This window comes from Bombus huntii, unplaced genomic scaffold (genome assembly GCF_024542735.1).
Source record: "Bombus huntii isolate Logan2020A unplaced genomic scaffold, iyBomHunt1.1 ctg00000061.1, whole genome shotgun sequence".
Taxonomy (NCBI): Eukaryota; Metazoa; Arthropoda; class Insecta; order Hymenoptera; family Apidae; genus Bombus; species Bombus huntii.
Window position 1 is genome coordinate 97,454 of NW_026099322.1, and position 16,872 is coordinate 114,325.

A 16,872-nucleotide genomic window follows, 5' to 3' on the forward strand; every position below is an offset into this window, starting at 1 on the left:
TAATTTCCAATTACGATATGTGTGATTACGTAACATCTGCTGTCTGCATAATGCGTTAACGATCCGCGCGTTGATCGCATAAATATAAATCGAAGGGAATGGAATCGCTCGAAACTCATGCAACTATCCGCAGGTGTTTAAAATCGTGTTTCTACACCGCCAACGTAACGTCACGCCAGTCGAATCGAAAAATTATTACTAGACAGAGAAGGTGAACAAAAAACGAGGTAAATAGGCTACCGATTGAATAATATCATAACGATCGTATCTCTGGTTTTTGCTCGTCTTTTATATTTGTTTCAAATGTATAAAATATAATCGTATCGATATCGTCCACGATTAAAGCCATCCATCCGCCATCGACGAGGAACGAACGATTATATTTTATCATTTATGCGAATCCTTCTCTTCTCTTCTTTCTCTATTTACGCCCCTCGCCTTGCTTCGTACCGCCGATGATTCACAATTCGATGCACCTGAACAGCTGGAACGTCGCAGATTTTTCCGTACGATAACAAACGTGTTTTTGATGGCCTGCTTTAAACCGTGACGATCGCCATGACGTGCATCAATTGTCGAATGATGTAGTGCGACGATACTCCTACGCAACTTTTTTTTACGCTGTTTTTTCCTCTATTTTTTCTTCCTGTGTGTTATCACATGATCATGAGATACCTGTATAGAAGATGCAAAGAGTCTGTGAAGAATTTACAGATATTTAAGATTATCATAATGATTAAGCAAAAGCTAAGACGCAAAATATTGCTCAAGATGTAATTATGTAATATTTACTCAATTTCTAGAAGACTGTTTATATCTTGTTGTTATTCTTGATATGGAGATAAATATAGTATACTTTATTAAGACCTAGATAAAAGACTTTTTTCTCGTTTCTCTTCTCTTACTTAATCACTAAGAGTTATATAACGTTTATTCGATAATTCTGCTTCTCCTGACCTTTCCACAAATGGTTGTTTATATCTCGACATTCTTGGTACTTTTAATCAAATTTTAATAACAGTACTTTACTCGTCAGAAGTAAATAAAAAAGCTCTACGTAGAAGCAAGGATTTACTTACATTTCCTTTCTCGAATCTCAGTTAGCAATGTTGTTCCTCTTGAAAGATTTTCCAAGTTTCCAAGACAATTTCCACGCTGGTAACATTGTATATATTTCAAGTATCGTGAACCACTGGAACTTGTTGAGGCAATATTGAAGAAAGCAAAGAGAATGAAGAAATTGTAGGAACTATGAGAGGCTACTCCTTCTTTCACACCTTATTTTCTCTTCGTTTGGGGGGAAAAACACAAATGAACGTAACGGTTGGTTTCATATACGTTTCAGATATCTGCTACTATCGCATGGAGGAGAATCCTGAAAAGAAGGAAGCGAGGAAGAATCAACTTTTGAACGAAACAATACCATTTTACTTGACTAAATTCGACCAGATTATTGGCAAAAATAAAGGATATATCATTCCTTCTACCGTAAGATTTTTTATCCAAATTTAATGTTAAAATTTTTAGTCTTTGTGCAAACTGGGCCATGTTGTTCATAAAAAATTATTGAAACTTTGTTGCGACAAGACAGCTTTAATTGTTGAGAGCAGAGTGTATCTTTAAAATTCACTCCTGTTAGTTTATGTACAAATGAATTTGCCAAGATTTTCAGCTTTTAGATAATTATTCATGTATCTTCCTCATCAAGTTTGATAGAAATTATTACTATCGTAATCAAAGCAAAGATTAAGATATGTAAGATCATTTCTCTGGATAGGACACTCTTGTTTAATGAGTGATAAATGATACCATTCGAAATATCATATTTATATAATATATAATGATACTTATAAGTGTAATCACTTAAGTACAGATATCTGAATTTTTCTCACTGTCACTGACATAGATACGTATTATCGTTCCTTAGATTACTTGACCAGTTTATTTCTTTCATCACTGTGTTATTATATAATAATAATAAATAGTCACATTAAATTAATTTAGTATGACTATGATGTTTAATAATACGTGTTTCATTGCAAAATATTTAGCGATTGAAGGGCTCATAGGAAACATGAAAGTGAAAGAATACTAGAATCTAGAGTTTACGATTTCAATTTCTTTAACGAGATATTTATCATAATACACAATTCCTGTAAATGTATTTGTAATTATATCGCCGAAGAATTGTATTTAATTAAGCTATGAAGTTGTGGAATCGTGAGAAGGATTATTTTTATAGAACTGTCTAATTTCCATTCGACATTGATTGATTACTCTTTTTTACATAATACCAGTTTTGTCATTTTTAATTAACAAATACCTCCAAAGGTTGAAGTTTCTAAAATTATCCATTAAATTCTGACAATAAAATAAAAATCCAAATTCTTCCTAAAAAGCTAGTGATCTGTAGTTAAGAGTTCGATTTTTCACATTTTTCGAGGTAAATTAAAAAAATTGCTTAATAGAGGAGGTACAAAATAAATGTATACAAACCTTTTTTCAGACGACATGGGCGGACTTCGTATTTGCAGCGGCCCTTGAAAATTACGAGTATATGTTTGGGGCACCAGCTTTGGATAAATATCCAGCTCTTCGAGCATTGAAGAAAAGGATTCATAGAATACCGGCCATTTCTGATTGGCTGATTAGGCGCCCATTCACAAACAGCTGAAAAGCTAAAAACGTGTGGAAAAAAGATGACCAGTACACCAGTATATATATATGTACGCTGGCATCGCTATGTTGGTAAATGTTCGATGTTATACGTGTCGTAAAATGTAACAGTTCTATTTAAAAAAAAAAATTTCGTTTCTATGAGTACGTTAAAAGTTTAACTATAAAAAGTCTCATCTGGGCTGTGCTCCTTTATGGAAGGTATTATTGTGTTTGAAAGAACACAATATATAATAAATGTATGTATGTTGTATAATAAATGTATGTTCTTTCGAAAAAAGTTCGAAATTTTTCTTTCTTTTATTCGTACTTAACTTTTTAATAAAATGCACGATTAATTCTTGTGTCTCGTTTAAACAGCTTTTGGTCTATCGTTATTTCGAATTATTTGAACATCGTGTGAATTTACTATTTAATTTTACAATATCATTTACTATATAATTTTACAATATCATTTATTATATAATTTTACAATTATAATTTTACAATATCAATAATTTACAATAAGTGAGGGAAAAATCATTGAATGTTATATCTAGATGTCTATATACTATTTTAAACAATACTTAACTCGAGATACTCGTTTCGTCTCTTCATGATACTTACTGGCAATACCGAGTACAAATATGATGTTCTTTGAAAATAAAAAATGGATTTGAAAACGTTAATGCACGTAAATTAAATTTGGTTTGGACATATATGACACAATTTGTATGGACAATGAAGAGTACGAATCTACGAATTTCGAGGTAAAAGTATTGATATATGTATCGATATTTCTGGTCGTTACAATATCTCTAATCAATACAAAGTTCTAACTGAATGTTAGAATGTTAAACGTTAAAACGTTTAAAACGTTAAAATGTGTATCGAATCGTTGTAATTCCAAAGATGTCAATTGATGTAATGTAATAATAAAGTATAAAGTATAATAAAGTATAGAGTATAATAAAGTGTAAAGTATAATTTCGTCTGTGATATAATCTTTCTATTCCATTTTGTTACGTCGCACCGCGAGCAATATGGCAACCAGATGTCACCGTATACTCGCAGCGTATCCTCCATAGTTTCAAGTACCTTCCATAAATCTCATAGATTTCCTAGAAAAGGTCCTTCAAACCAAACAAACGTCTGTTTCCGAAGAATTTCTAAAGACTATTGTCTACCCCGACTGGACAAGGGAAAGTTAGTTTTTCTCACGTACGCTGCAACTTTCCTCCCACTAACCACTTTCTCTCGAGGGCGGTTAAGACCCTTCGTCTAACCAATTAACGACGAAGCCTACTCCCTCACTCTCCTAACTAAAATCGTCACCAACAAATCCGATGGTCCCGTGCGCTAGACACACCCATCCTTAGCTTTCCTCCGAGACAGCATCGTCTCCCAAGACAGTTCTGATTTCACATCCTTCGAACGGTCAATATCCTTCCACCGGGTAGGACACACCCACAGATCAGCCACTCATTCATCTCGTACATATTCTCAACGCGAGAATTAATTGTAATTTCAACAAATAAATAAAAAAAAAAAAATCTCGTACATACGCACCAGCGTAACTGCCTTCGTTATAAGTTGTTAGAATAAACGGTGAAATATAACTTACTATACAGTGTCATATTCATTTAACCACCTCTTATCTTAACCGAAACAGGGGAACGACTACTTCGCGGCGTCGATTCACCGAATCGTAGCGAGAATTTACGCCTCTCGCTACTGCGACTGCGTCTCTCCGCGAACGGTCGTAACACATTGATCGACAGAAGTACTAAACTCTAATAACATAAATTTATATATTTTCTATTTCCCAGCCACCAGTTTTATAGATTTTTCTATCTTCTGTACTACTTTTATCCCTTTTATTTTTTCTTACATGAGATTATTGTAAATTTTTTTTTTTTATTTATTTGTTGAAATTACAATCAATTCTCGCGTTGAGAATTTTCAGTAATTTTTCTGGCGTGGCGCAGTGACATGGCTGTTTATTTACAATAAGTTAATACTTATTATAGATAGATATAATTTATAATCTATAAGTATTATAAGTAAGTGCATATGCTTAATTTGGATAATTAAATGAATCTAACGTTTAGGTCTAGCGGGTAGTGCCTCTTCAGCCTGCGAATTTGGTCCGTCGTATCGAGTAGTCCAGTGATTAGGGGGTTTCGGTGTTTGTTGATTCTTTTGCTGTATCTGTTGCTATATTTTGCTATTTCCTCTTTGACGGTGGGTATCTTGAGGTCGCGGTGTATTGTTTCATTGGTTACATACCAAGGTGCGTCAATTAGGGATCTTAGCGTTTTCGATTGAAAGCGTTGGAGTATTTCGATGTTGGAGTTACTTGCTGTTCCCCATAGTTGGATTCCGTAGGTCCAGACAGGTTTTATTACGGTCTTGTAGAGGGTAATTTTATTCTGTAAATTTAGTTTGGAGCGTCGGCCCGTGAGCCAATAGAGTTTTTTAGTTTGTCCTTTAGTTGCTTCCTTTTATCTGAGATGTGTGTCTTCCACGTTAGTCTCCTGTCCAGGGTCATGCCCAGGTATCGGACTGTGTCCCTGCTAGGAACTGTTGCATTGTTGATGGTGACCTGGGGGCAGGTTTGTTTTCGGAGCGTGAAGGTTACATGTGAGGATTTCTTTTCGTTGACTTTGAAGCCCCATTTGTGAAACCACTTTTCCATGGAGTCGAGACTTCGCTGGAGAGTGGATGAGGCTATTACCGGGTCTGCGTGGGTAGCTAATAGCGCTGTGTCGTCTGCAAATATCGCTATTGTTATATCGTTTGATATAGGTAGGTCGGCAGTGTAGATGGAGTACAGTAGGGGTCCGAGGACACTACTTTGGGGTATGCCGGCTTCTATTGGGAATGTTGCGGAAGTGGCGTCTAGGCATTTAACCATGAATTGTCTATTGGTTAGGTAAGATTTTAGGATGGAGTAGTAGGGGTGAGGTAGGATCTTTTTAAGCTTGTATAGTAGCCCTTCATGCCATACTTTGTCGAATGCCTGTTGGATGTCTAGGAAAACCGCTGAGCAATATTTTTTCTTTTCGAGTGTTTGGCTGATCGTATGAGTTAAGCGGTGGATTTGCTCTACTGTAGAATGATGTTTTCGGAAGCCGAATTGGTGATCTGGGAGTGTTTTCAAGTTCTCTAGGATTGGAAGGAGTCGGTTCGTGAGCATCTTCTCGAATAGTTTGGACAGGGTAGGTAAAAGACTGATTGGGCGATAGGAGCAGGTTTCGTGTATCGGTTTACCGGGTTTAGGGATGAGGGTAATCAATGAGATTTTCCAAGCCTTAGGATAGTGTTCCAGGCGAAGGATAGCATTAAAAATCGATGTGATGAGTGCTATCCCTTTTGTGGGAAGTTCCTTGATTGCTCTATTGCCTATTAGGTCGTGTCCTGCTGCTTTCTTGGGGTTTAGGCGACTGATTGTTTCTATAGTCTCAGCAGAGGAGAAGGGTTCGATAGGAGGGGACATTTGGAAGGGGGTGTGTAGGTATTCAGTAACGTCCGCGGCGGCTTGGGGGGAATGGGGTTTGAATACTTTTGACAAGTGTTTTGCAAACAGGTCGGCTTTTTCTATAGGGCTCCGCGCCCATCCACCTTGCGGACGGCGGATAGGTGGGATTATTTGTGGGGGGCGTGTGAGTTTCCTGGAGGCCTTCCATAGTGAGTAGTTGGCGTCGGCTGTGGGGGATAAGCTGGCGAGGTATTTATGGAAACAGTCGTTTTTATAGTTTGTTAAGGTTCTGGATAGTTTTCTAGTTGCGTTGTTAAGTTTGCGTTTGTCCTCCGGTGTTCTGTGGGTCTGCCATACTCTTCTTAGTCTACGTTTTTCTGCTATTTTTTTTAGTATGTATTGTGGATATTCTTGTTTGCTGTTAGTTGGCTTTGTCGGTGTGGAGAGGCGGATTGCGTTTATTATGCTCGTGTTTAAGTATTCCGTGGCTGCTTCGATATCTTCCTTTGTTTTTAGTGGGGTGAAGGCTGAGGTTGAGTGTGTAAAGACTTCTCTGAAGAGCTGCCAGTTGGTGTGTTGGTTGTGAATGGAGCCATTAGGTGTACTCTCGATGATTGTTGAACTGACTGTTGCTATCACGGGAGAATGATCAGAGGAGAGATCGGCCGAGGAGTTGATCTGGACGTGTCTTGATGGGATATTTTTAGTTATGAAGAAGTCGAGAAGGTCGGGTATTTTGTTGGTGTCAGTGGGCCAGTATGTGGGTTCGTATGTGGTGAGGTAGTTGAGGTTGTTGTTTATTATGCTGTTTAAGAGGTTTTTGCCTCTTGCTGTAACCAGTCTGCTGCCCCATTGGATGTGCTTGGCGTTATAGTCTCCTCCAACTATGAATCTGTTGCCCAGGGTGTCCAGGAAGTTATCAAAGTCTTCTTTGGCAATGGAGTGTCTGGGAGGGCAGTATATTGCTGAGGTGGTGATTGAGCCATGACAGTCTTCTATTGCTACGTTTGTTGCTTGGAGGTAGTCTTTCTGGAATGGTGGGAGTTCGTAGTGCTTAATACTTGCTTTGATTATTATTCCGGTGCCACCGTGGGCCTTTCCGCTGAGGTGTTATTTAGTACAAATGATAAGAAATTAGTAATAATTCACAAAAAAGGGATATTGTAGTAGAAATATTATAAAAAAACATTTTCTGTTTTAGTGTAGACTTACTCCTTCTTACAGACAGTGTCGTACAAATCTGTACGTCTCTGAGAAAATGTAGGTATCTGAGCCCTTACTTCCTCAACAACTTTTAGATCTGATAGAAAAAAGAAACATACGAAGTAATAAGTAATGCTTACTAATAAATTCAACAAATACAGAGGAAGATGGCTAAATCGATAAATTAACGAGACTAAAAATTAATTACATCATGGATCTCTCGCTTTTAATTTTAAGCTGTAAATTACCGATATCGGTGACTGCCATATTCTCTTGAGTTTCCAAATCGTAAAGAATCTTTCCCCAGGGATTGGTCAACTGTGTATGCCCCCATGCGACGTAACTTGCTGAAGGAACACGAGCCGGTGATATGCAGGCAACGTATAATTGATTATCATTCGCTCTGGAACGCTGAAGTAATGACCAGTGCAGTGGTCCAGTGGTCATATTGAATGCCGCTGGATATATCAGCATTTGGCAACCTAACCCAGAGAAGCAGGAAATATGAAGCCACCGAATACCAATTAACTTCGTAGTTGCACGGTTCACATTCCATCATTTCTGAATATGCGAGGACAGTCCTCTTATTGTGCTTTTAATTCTTTTATTTGTTTCATTTTCAGCAAATATACTGGTTTTTTAAATTAAGCTTCTTTTTATACAGAGTTACCGATTATATTAATTTTATATAGAATATATTTAAGAAAGATACTTAATTTTTTGCTAGTTAAGTATTGATCGATTAAGTTACTGTACCTTTGTTCCGATAAATGCGTGCCATTTCCTCGAATCTAATATCATAGCAAATGCCAATACCTATTTTGCAGCCCTTCACATCGAACGTCGTTAGGGAGTTACCAGGACTGAGTGAATCACTCTCTCGAAAAGTAATCTTATTAGGAATGTCGATGTCGAATAGATGTACCTAATAACATAAAAATGTAGTCGCTAATTCTATTGCTGCAACTTTTGTAATTTAATATCAAAGTTACCAACTCCTAAACTTTAATTATTTTTTATTTAATAACTGACAGCGTTTTTATCACTTTCTTTTATTAAAAAATCCTATCATTTAATAATGTTTAAAAAGGAGAAAAAATAAGTATAATAATATTTTAAGTATGTGAAAAATTTATATTACACATTACAACAAAAATGGGCGTTTCCCGTATCATAACGTATTTTATAAACCGTAAATTATTGAATTGGTTATAGTATACGTATGTACATATGTATATTCCTAAATTATTCCTAGATAGAGTCACTTTCTTCACCCCAATATTTTCAAATCCAAAGCCATAAAGGAATATATTACTTACCTTTCGGTGTTTTGCTATCAAAGTTCCATCGGGACCCCAAATAGTACAGGTATTGTACAATTTATCGCCCTCTATTTCAGGCATCGTACCACCAACTACATAGATGTTGTTTTCTTTAGCTGCGTTCGATGAAGCAACGCTCGTTTCACCATCAGGAATACTCTCGGCGTATTTTCGAAAGTACTCTGCATTGCAATATTTCAATTAATGAAAAATAACTGTCTTTTGTTCCAACCATAAATTAAATTGAAATGTTTGTCAGTTTTTTATTTTTTAAATTATTAAAATAACTAAGTTTTATATTTCGACTTAATTAAATATGCAATTACTTAGCTAATAGTATATATAATAAATTGTTTCTACAGGTTCAAAATGAAAAATGAATATTTAGAAATATTTAATTACGACAATGCTATTTGTGTTAGCATCAGTGGCTTGTTACTCAACGACTTTGCTAGTACTTTTTCAAACATAAAGTTAGTTTTCAATTAACACTTATACTAGAGGCGGAATTATAAATGCAAAATAATTGATAATACTAATTTATAAGTACCTAATTATTAGTATCTTAAAAAATATATTTATACAAAAATCACGATAATCATGAAAATGGGGAAATCCTATATTCTCGAATCAATTCACAATTTATTTTGTATATTAATTAGATTCCACGCTCATCAGTACGTACTCACTGGCGACATCGAGAAAATGTATCGGCAATTCCTCGTACGACCAGAGGATCGGAAATATCAAAGGATATTATGGCGCAGCGCGAGAGGAGAAACAGAAACATATGAGCTTAACACCGTAATACTCTTATCATAGAAATAGAAGCAGTCCTCAATTCCCGCCCGCTAACTCCTATCTCCACCGATCCAAATGATCTCCTAGCCCTCACTCCCGGACATTTCCTCATTGGCGATTCATTAATGTGCTTACGTGATCGAGATTTCAGAGACATTCCATCGAACCGACTCTCCAAATGGCAGCATATCCAACAGCTTAAACAACATTTTTGGAACCGCTGGCATAAGGAGTATTTGAACGAGCTAACCAACCGCAATAAATGGAGCAAGGGTGGACACAGCATCCAAAAGGGCACAATCGTCATCCTCAGAGAGGACAACGTTCCCTCCATGCATTGGCCTCTGGGCCGAGTTATCAAGGTTCATCCAGGCGCCGATGGTGTCATCCGGACAGCTACAGTTCAGACGGCAAAGAGCATTTTGGATCGGGGCGTCAAAAGGCTTGTCCCACTGCCAATTCAACCCGATCTCGAGAAACCCGAACAACTAGCCACCGAGACGAAATAAGATGGGAACTTCAACCACACCTCCCTAGTTTGATCGGTACCCTCTCAACGGGGGGAGAATGTTACGCCATGCGGCTTACCATAGGTCATATTCTTAACTATCGATCGCGGCACTATAATGTCGCAGACGGATCGTCGCGTCTGCCCGGCAAACAAACATTGTAGTGGCAAGCGCATGGTTCATTAAGCAGGGCGACTTCCAGAAACGTCGACTCGTGGCCCGTATTTTACCTCGCAGTAAAAGAATGTGGCGTGATCCGAACGTAGTGGGGGTCGCCTTCCAGAAAAAACGAAAAAAATCGAAAGGCGTTCAGAACTTTTCGAGAAGTCGAACCGTCAACACATGTGGTATGTCGCGCATTACTTATCAACCAAAACGCAGTTACATTTTTTTTGTTCCATTTATATCTTTCTAGTTAATAAGTTGTTGAAATAAACATTAATTTATTTGTGTTAATTCTGTGGAATTTCATTGAACTACCCTTATTATCATAATCGAAATAAGGGGATCGATCAGTTCGTGGCGTCGATTATTTAATCGTAACGGGAACTTACAACTCTCGTTGACGTGCTATCTCGCGATCGCGTCTCTCCGCGAACGGTCGAAACGCCTATTTTTTAATGAACGACGTCTCCCACTAGAGACTTTCTCTCGAGAGCGGCTAGCATCCTTTTCTAACCACCGATATACAAATTGACCAATTAGCAGCAATGCCAATTTCCCTTACTTTCTGAACGAAGGTTGTCCTCGACGAATCCGATTTTTCCTCTGCAATATTTTTAAAGCTACACATTTCGAATTTTCCAATTATGCCGAAACAATTGCGTGAACCACTCTATATATTCCATACAATAAACTATTTTTTGCGTTTTAAAGTAGTTGAATATTTTATTAAAATACTCTGAGCAATTCTCAGGTTTCTGTGAAAACAAGATAACCCAAATGTAGTTGTGTTTCCTTCAGAATTATGCAGATTTTATTTGAAATATGTGAGGTGTAAGTGACCCCGACGTGATCGAGCTAATGAGATTTCAATTATCGTGATTCCGGGCGCGCCTACGATATGTCAAACAAGAATAAAACAGTTACGACCAGTGAAGAGTCCGCGTGCCTTTGACGATGCCCTAGAAGATAGTGCTATGGTTCTCCTTACTAGAGAAATAGCTCGCGGCGGCGAGCATCGCGGGCGATGAAGAAAAATCTACGGCCCTCCAAGGGTGTCTAGAACCTGAGTACTTAGAGCGAATCGAGGACATAGCGTTGAATCCCCCGGCCACCACAATATGATAAACTCAAGGACGAAACACTTCTCTCTCCTTTTCCTTTATTTGTCGGCTCTACATCCATCCCCCTTGCTTACTCAAGTTGTTGTTTGTCTATATACGATTCAGCAGCTATGGAACCACATATGGGCAAGATGGATTGACAGAAAGGAAGCGGAGGATGTAATTGAAGGATGAGCGTTGTAATGAATTGGTTTTGGTTTGTAAATATATTTGTTATGTTCTTGCAGCACTTCTTCTTTGCATTCTCGAGTCCCTTGGACGGCCTTTAGGAGAGAACAAAGACACAAATGATAATTGTAGCTGCTGGCTGTAGATGTCGCTGCTAGGGTACTGCTGTATTTTCTTTTCATTTAAGAATCGTGGAAGAAAAATCGGACTACGGTCGCCGGGATTTAAGAACCCAGATCCCGAACGTTCGTAACTTGAGACGCTAACCACTGCGCTGCCGTTGTCTGGTATTAGTTAGTGTCGAGTTGTCGTATTTGTGCTGTCGAGTGCCGCCACATATGTATGCATTTATGAATTGAGTGGTTTACAAGTAATTACAATCGATATACATTACAAGTAATTACAATTTATTACAAATGACTCGCTGTGCATATTACTATAACAGTCAGTACTAATTCTATAGATCAGCAGCATTATAACTTTCCAATAAACAACCGAAAATCACGTCGTTGAATAATAAATGCATTCACTGTAGAACGAAATTATTATTACGAATATAAGAGAAACGATTTAAAAACCATGTATTTTTTCATTTAAATTATTTGCATTTGCAAAGGGAGATACAAAATTTTAACAACGTTGCAAATTATAAAGACACAAATTACAGTTTCGTGTTTAAGTTATTGTTCAGAGTTTGTTGGAATACAACGATATTAATCGCATACAGATGAGGTGATTGATCGAACGGATTCTTTCCTTCGTTGTTCAGCGATATCCTCATTAGCGTGCGTTCGTGAGATGTACCACGGCGGCTAGCACGTGCATGCTCTTTCGAGAATTCGGCGGAAGAAGCGTAGGAATATGGATGGAACATTCCCGATGGGCACGTCGAGAAGCTACTAGAAGGTTCTGCGGCACATGTGACGCCACACAGACACCCACACAGGTCACACTCATTACTGCATAGAGAGTGGGGTTCAAAACCTTTTCAAGGGCCATGGGTCACTAAGCCAGTCAGTCTGTGTCTGTGTCTGTGCCAGTCAGTCAACTGTCTACATTCCAGAACACACACACTTATAATTCCTGTAATAATTGTTTAATAAATATCACATTATATTGTTTCAACACAAACATTGTGTCTTCCACAGATTATTAATCTTAATTCCAAGATTAAATTCTAACAGAGCTTCCTAATAATTATGGTACAATTGGTAAAATGATGATTTTACATGAAAAAAGTAAAAAATATATTAGATAATTGAAATAACGCGATATAAATATAATTGAAATAACATCAGTAAGAACGGATGTTTTAAGCTTTCGATTTTGAGAAAACAGGGTATGAATATGTTTAGTTAAAAAGCAATCCGTGTTTATTCGAGCATTCACGGAGAGACGCGATCGCGAGAAAGCACGTCAACGGGAGTAGTAAATTCCCGTTGCAATTAGATAACCGACGCCACGAACTGATCGATCCCCTGATTTATTTATCCCGATAATAGGGGTGGTTCAATGAATTTAACACTGTATTAACAGGTTAATATAGCTTGTATATTTAAAAATAATGAATGTAATAATAAAAACGTCACAAATTATTTAGCGATAAATACAGTTGATATGTTATAGAAATTCGACCCGACTTTGCGATATCTCTCAATGAATTCGTTAGACTAAGCAGTTTATAACGTTTGACTCTTCAGAAGGGACCGATTACTCTTCGATCCTTTTCGTTGTCTTCTCTGGAAGACGACCCCCACTACGCTCGGATCACGCCACCGTTCGCGCCTATGATCACGTATACCAGCTTCTTTATGCGGATAAAATAACGCACCGAAGGCGAATAGATGTTTCTGGAACTCGCTGCTTGACGACAACTATGCATTTATCGCTACTTTGTGTATATCTCGACGGTCATGTAAGACGATCTGTTTGCGACGGTTAGGAACACGGCCTATAGTAAGCCTTGGGGCGTAATAAACGGAGAGAATAGAATAATCTACAGAATTATCAACGGTGAAGTATATAAATATACTAACGACTCAGAAAACATAATTGAAGTGAGTTGCTTAGATATGAAATTATTGTTAATAACTAAAAGAATAATAGTACAAGTTAGATTAGCAGAGAGACAAACGTGATTGTGCAGTGAGTCTAGGAAACAGGATAAAATATAAAACAAATAAAAATGGAATATGCAATACGTCCTATCCAAGAAGATTGGATACCAACTAATGCATAATAAAAGAATGTCCGCAATATTTGGAATTAAGAACAAAATTCTTAAAATAAACAACCACCATCTTTATGAACAGAGAAAATTGATTATTGAGACTAAAGAATTTTATTAAGAAACAACATGACGCTCAGAGCATAATAACTGAAGTTATAATAACCTGAGCACAACTCAAAAACTTAGCTATGACCCTTTTGTAATAACTAACAAACAAACATTTCAAACTTAATTAATTATAAACAAGCTACAGATAATTTGAAGTTAGATATGAACAAGCTTAATAACAAAATTACATAAATAGAATTTTTCTTATTTAAATGCGACAGTTCGTAGTACAAAACAAATTTTGTTCGGGAATAAGGTTTTCTGAAAATTTCCAGCGAAAATTTTTGCAAAAATTTCCTAAAGGAATTATAATCTATGAGATAAATGAAATAAAAATACAAAAACCAACTGATATTAAAAGAAGAATGATTATTTTACAAGATCATATGAAACTGTGTAAGGGATTACATATGTAACATATTGTCCCGATGTACACATATTTGCGAAGCGACTTACTACCCTGTATATTCCAGAAACTTCTTAGTTTGCCCCAGCCTTAGCAATTTGAAACTATTTTATTAAAATTAAGAATTTTCCACATTAGATCGAACGCACTTCTAATAGGTACCAAACTGTATATATATATAGCAAGATTTCACATATCTCTAAATTATTCACAGAAAATTAATACGGCACATAAATTAGACTTCGGATTGTAAATATTAAGAATAAATAACCGATACAGTCTCACAAAAATAGAAGGATAAAGATAGAGATAAGGGATCAAAAACAACAGTTATTTTTCAAATTTGTATGAAAAGCCCTTAAGAAAATAAGTTCCTCCTTAAATTGAAAACAGTTATATGTATAGAAATCAAACTTGCGATAAAAGTAAAAAAGATAGAAAATAAGAAAATTGTATTTGTTTTTATGACTCACTTTTACATGTAGTATAATTTCCACCGCTATTTTAGCATAGAACGCTATTTTCAAACACGAACTGTTCCAACTCGATAGTCCCTTGCTTTATTGTAAACGGAAAATTCTTTCGTGTTCTCAACCAAATTTATCAAATTCCAGCAATGACACATGCTATGTGATTGTCAGTAGAACATGGAGAAATGTTTCCAGTAAAGTTTCGAGCGACTTATCGCCGATTTTCAGGAGACACTGCGACGATATCGCGTGTACAGTGCTTCTATCGGTGTTGATGCGCTTTAATACATAGTGCAAGAGAACACTAATAAGATTTCCCAGTGGGCCTGTAAATCCTTATAGATCACTCAAAAATATATCATATTGTTTGTTTCAACTACTAGCAATTTAAAACGTCGTCTACATATATTTAGAAAGTTAGCAAAGACATATATTTATTCCTGAGCATGATTTCTATCAGTTGAGCGTTGTAGCAAAATGTCCGATACAATTTAATGTTGAATTTGTCTTTTTTTTAGGCTAGCTTGATTGGATTACAGGTAGATTTAAACGATCCGTGTGTTGCATCTCCAAGGCATTTTCGACTCATCGATACGCAGTGATACCCGGCAAACTTCTAGTGGACAAGCGACGTTGCTTGCAGGCAGTTTATATACATGTTTTGGCATGTGTTGTCGGCAGGCAATGTCTACAGACGCCTGTAGTCTGCCCGTACGCGCCTTAAGTTTCACTGACAGACATTGTCCGCCGATTACTACGACATCTGTCTGTGGACAATAGGCCGTCAGTGTGGAGTTATCTTTACCCGAATAATTTAAGAAATATAAAATAAACTTCAACGAAAAGTTGCTAGCTTCGATATCTTACTAATACAATGTTATCGAAATTGAATAAACCTCGTTACTGTATTTAAAAGGAAATTGCATTTATATTTCAAGTTTATAGAGACAACAACAACAACCAAACAAAGAATCGCAACGAAGAAATAAACGGATACAACAAACAGAACACTGGATCGAAGATAGAACAATAAACAAGATAGAACCAAGAAAACAACAGTAACGAAGAACCGGGGCGCAGAAAAAAGCACGAAGCGTGCGAGCTGGAGAGGAAACCTGTGACCGTCGGTGCAAGCGGTAAGCATACAAAATGGTTGTCGAGCAGGAATAATCGGCTGGAGAGCCAACCTGCTGGGACCGAGCTATATGGTGGCAGGTATCGCGTGGCGCCAGCTAAGCGAGCTGCCGCCCGAAAGGGTAGGTTTAACTTGTCCAATGATCCGCAAGGAGAGGGCAAGTCGCGCGCCGACCATCTATGCGCGCCATTCCCAAGTCGAACGCGAACATCTAAATGCGAAGCCAGTATGCGTTTTTACTGCAGGTATGGCGCGGTCGACCAAAAGGTCGGGCCCTCAAACGCACACATTACTTGTACAATTTGAGTGCTGCAGATACGGAAAAGCAATTTATAATTTATCGTAATTTATCGTAATGCGAATTTTGGCGCGTCGTCATAAATAGATTTTTATTTAAAACGAAATTGTTAAATATCCTTTTGTATCAATTCACATAACGTTAATAAATCAATATTAGACATATTACTCATAAATTGTACATATCTTTGTGCATATACGCATAGTTTTCGTGCATATATCAATATTTGTATATTTTATGTGTATAACTTTCATATGCTTTTCGCAAATTTTACATTCATAAACATCTGCAATCTACACGTTACGTTTTTCGTTGTATTTACAAGTACGGACATTAGATATTCTATTACATTCTTTTATTATAATCTTTTGATATATTTATAGTTGTTTAATTATTAGGTCATCCCATAAGTTCGTGCCGTTTTTCGAGAGGTTATATATGTTAAGATCGTTTACATACCTTTCAGTTTCATGAAAAAATGTAATCCCCCTCTCGTTGTACAACTTCTTCCCATTTTTCTGGTAGGTTCCGTCTGGATAAAAGTTCTCTTGTTTTTCTTTAAAATAATTTTCTATGCTATTTTTGAGAGTGTCAATATTTTCCAATTTTTTAGCTACTAAAAAGTGTTGTAATGCTCTGAACAGGTGGTAATCAGATGAGGCAAAGTCTGGGGAATATGGAGGATGTGGTAAAATTTTTCAATTAAATTCAGACAATTTTTTTGTAACGCTTTTCGCGACATGCTGTTTAGCATTGTCGTGATGGAAGATAACGTTGTTCCTATTCACTAAACCTGGCCG

At 36.9% G+C, this 16,872-nt stretch overlaps 1 protein-coding gene and 1 long non-coding RNA gene across 5 annotated transcripts in view; both read right to left on the reverse strand.

Annotated features, from left to right (window-relative positions):
- Positions 1-269: 269 nt before the first annotated feature.
- Positions 270-3,127, reverse strand: LOC126876000 (uncharacterized). 4 transcript variants are annotated; one of them, XR_007693857.1, is made up of 4 exons: positions 2,497-3,127; positions 1,080-1,375; positions 793-867; positions 270-675 (listed from the first exon to the last, which is right to left on the reverse strand). It is a non-coding gene; the product is annotated as an uncharacterized LOC126876000 (long non-coding RNA). The 4 variants fall into 4 exon arrangements; XR_007693854.1 differs by having other exon boundaries at positions 793-997; XR_007693855.1 differs by having other exon boundaries at positions 270-697; positions 793-997.
- Positions 3,128-7,295: 4,168 nt separating this feature from the next.
- Positions 7,296-16,872, reverse strand: part of LOC126875989 (omega-amidase NIT2-like) — a 63,447-nt gene continuing 53,870 nt past the window's right edge. Inside the window, exons 3-5 of the mRNA XM_050638923.1 lie at positions 8,096-8,264; positions 7,588-7,821; positions 7,296-7,436 (exon numbers count right to left, since the gene is read on the reverse strand). Of these exons, the coding sequence (XP_050494880.1) occupies positions 7,345-7,436; positions 7,588-7,821; positions 8,096-8,264 (495 nt within the window). The 3' untranslated portion in view covers positions 7,296-7,344. The remainder of the gene's footprint in view (positions 7,437-7,587; positions 7,822-8,095; positions 8,265-16,872) is intronic.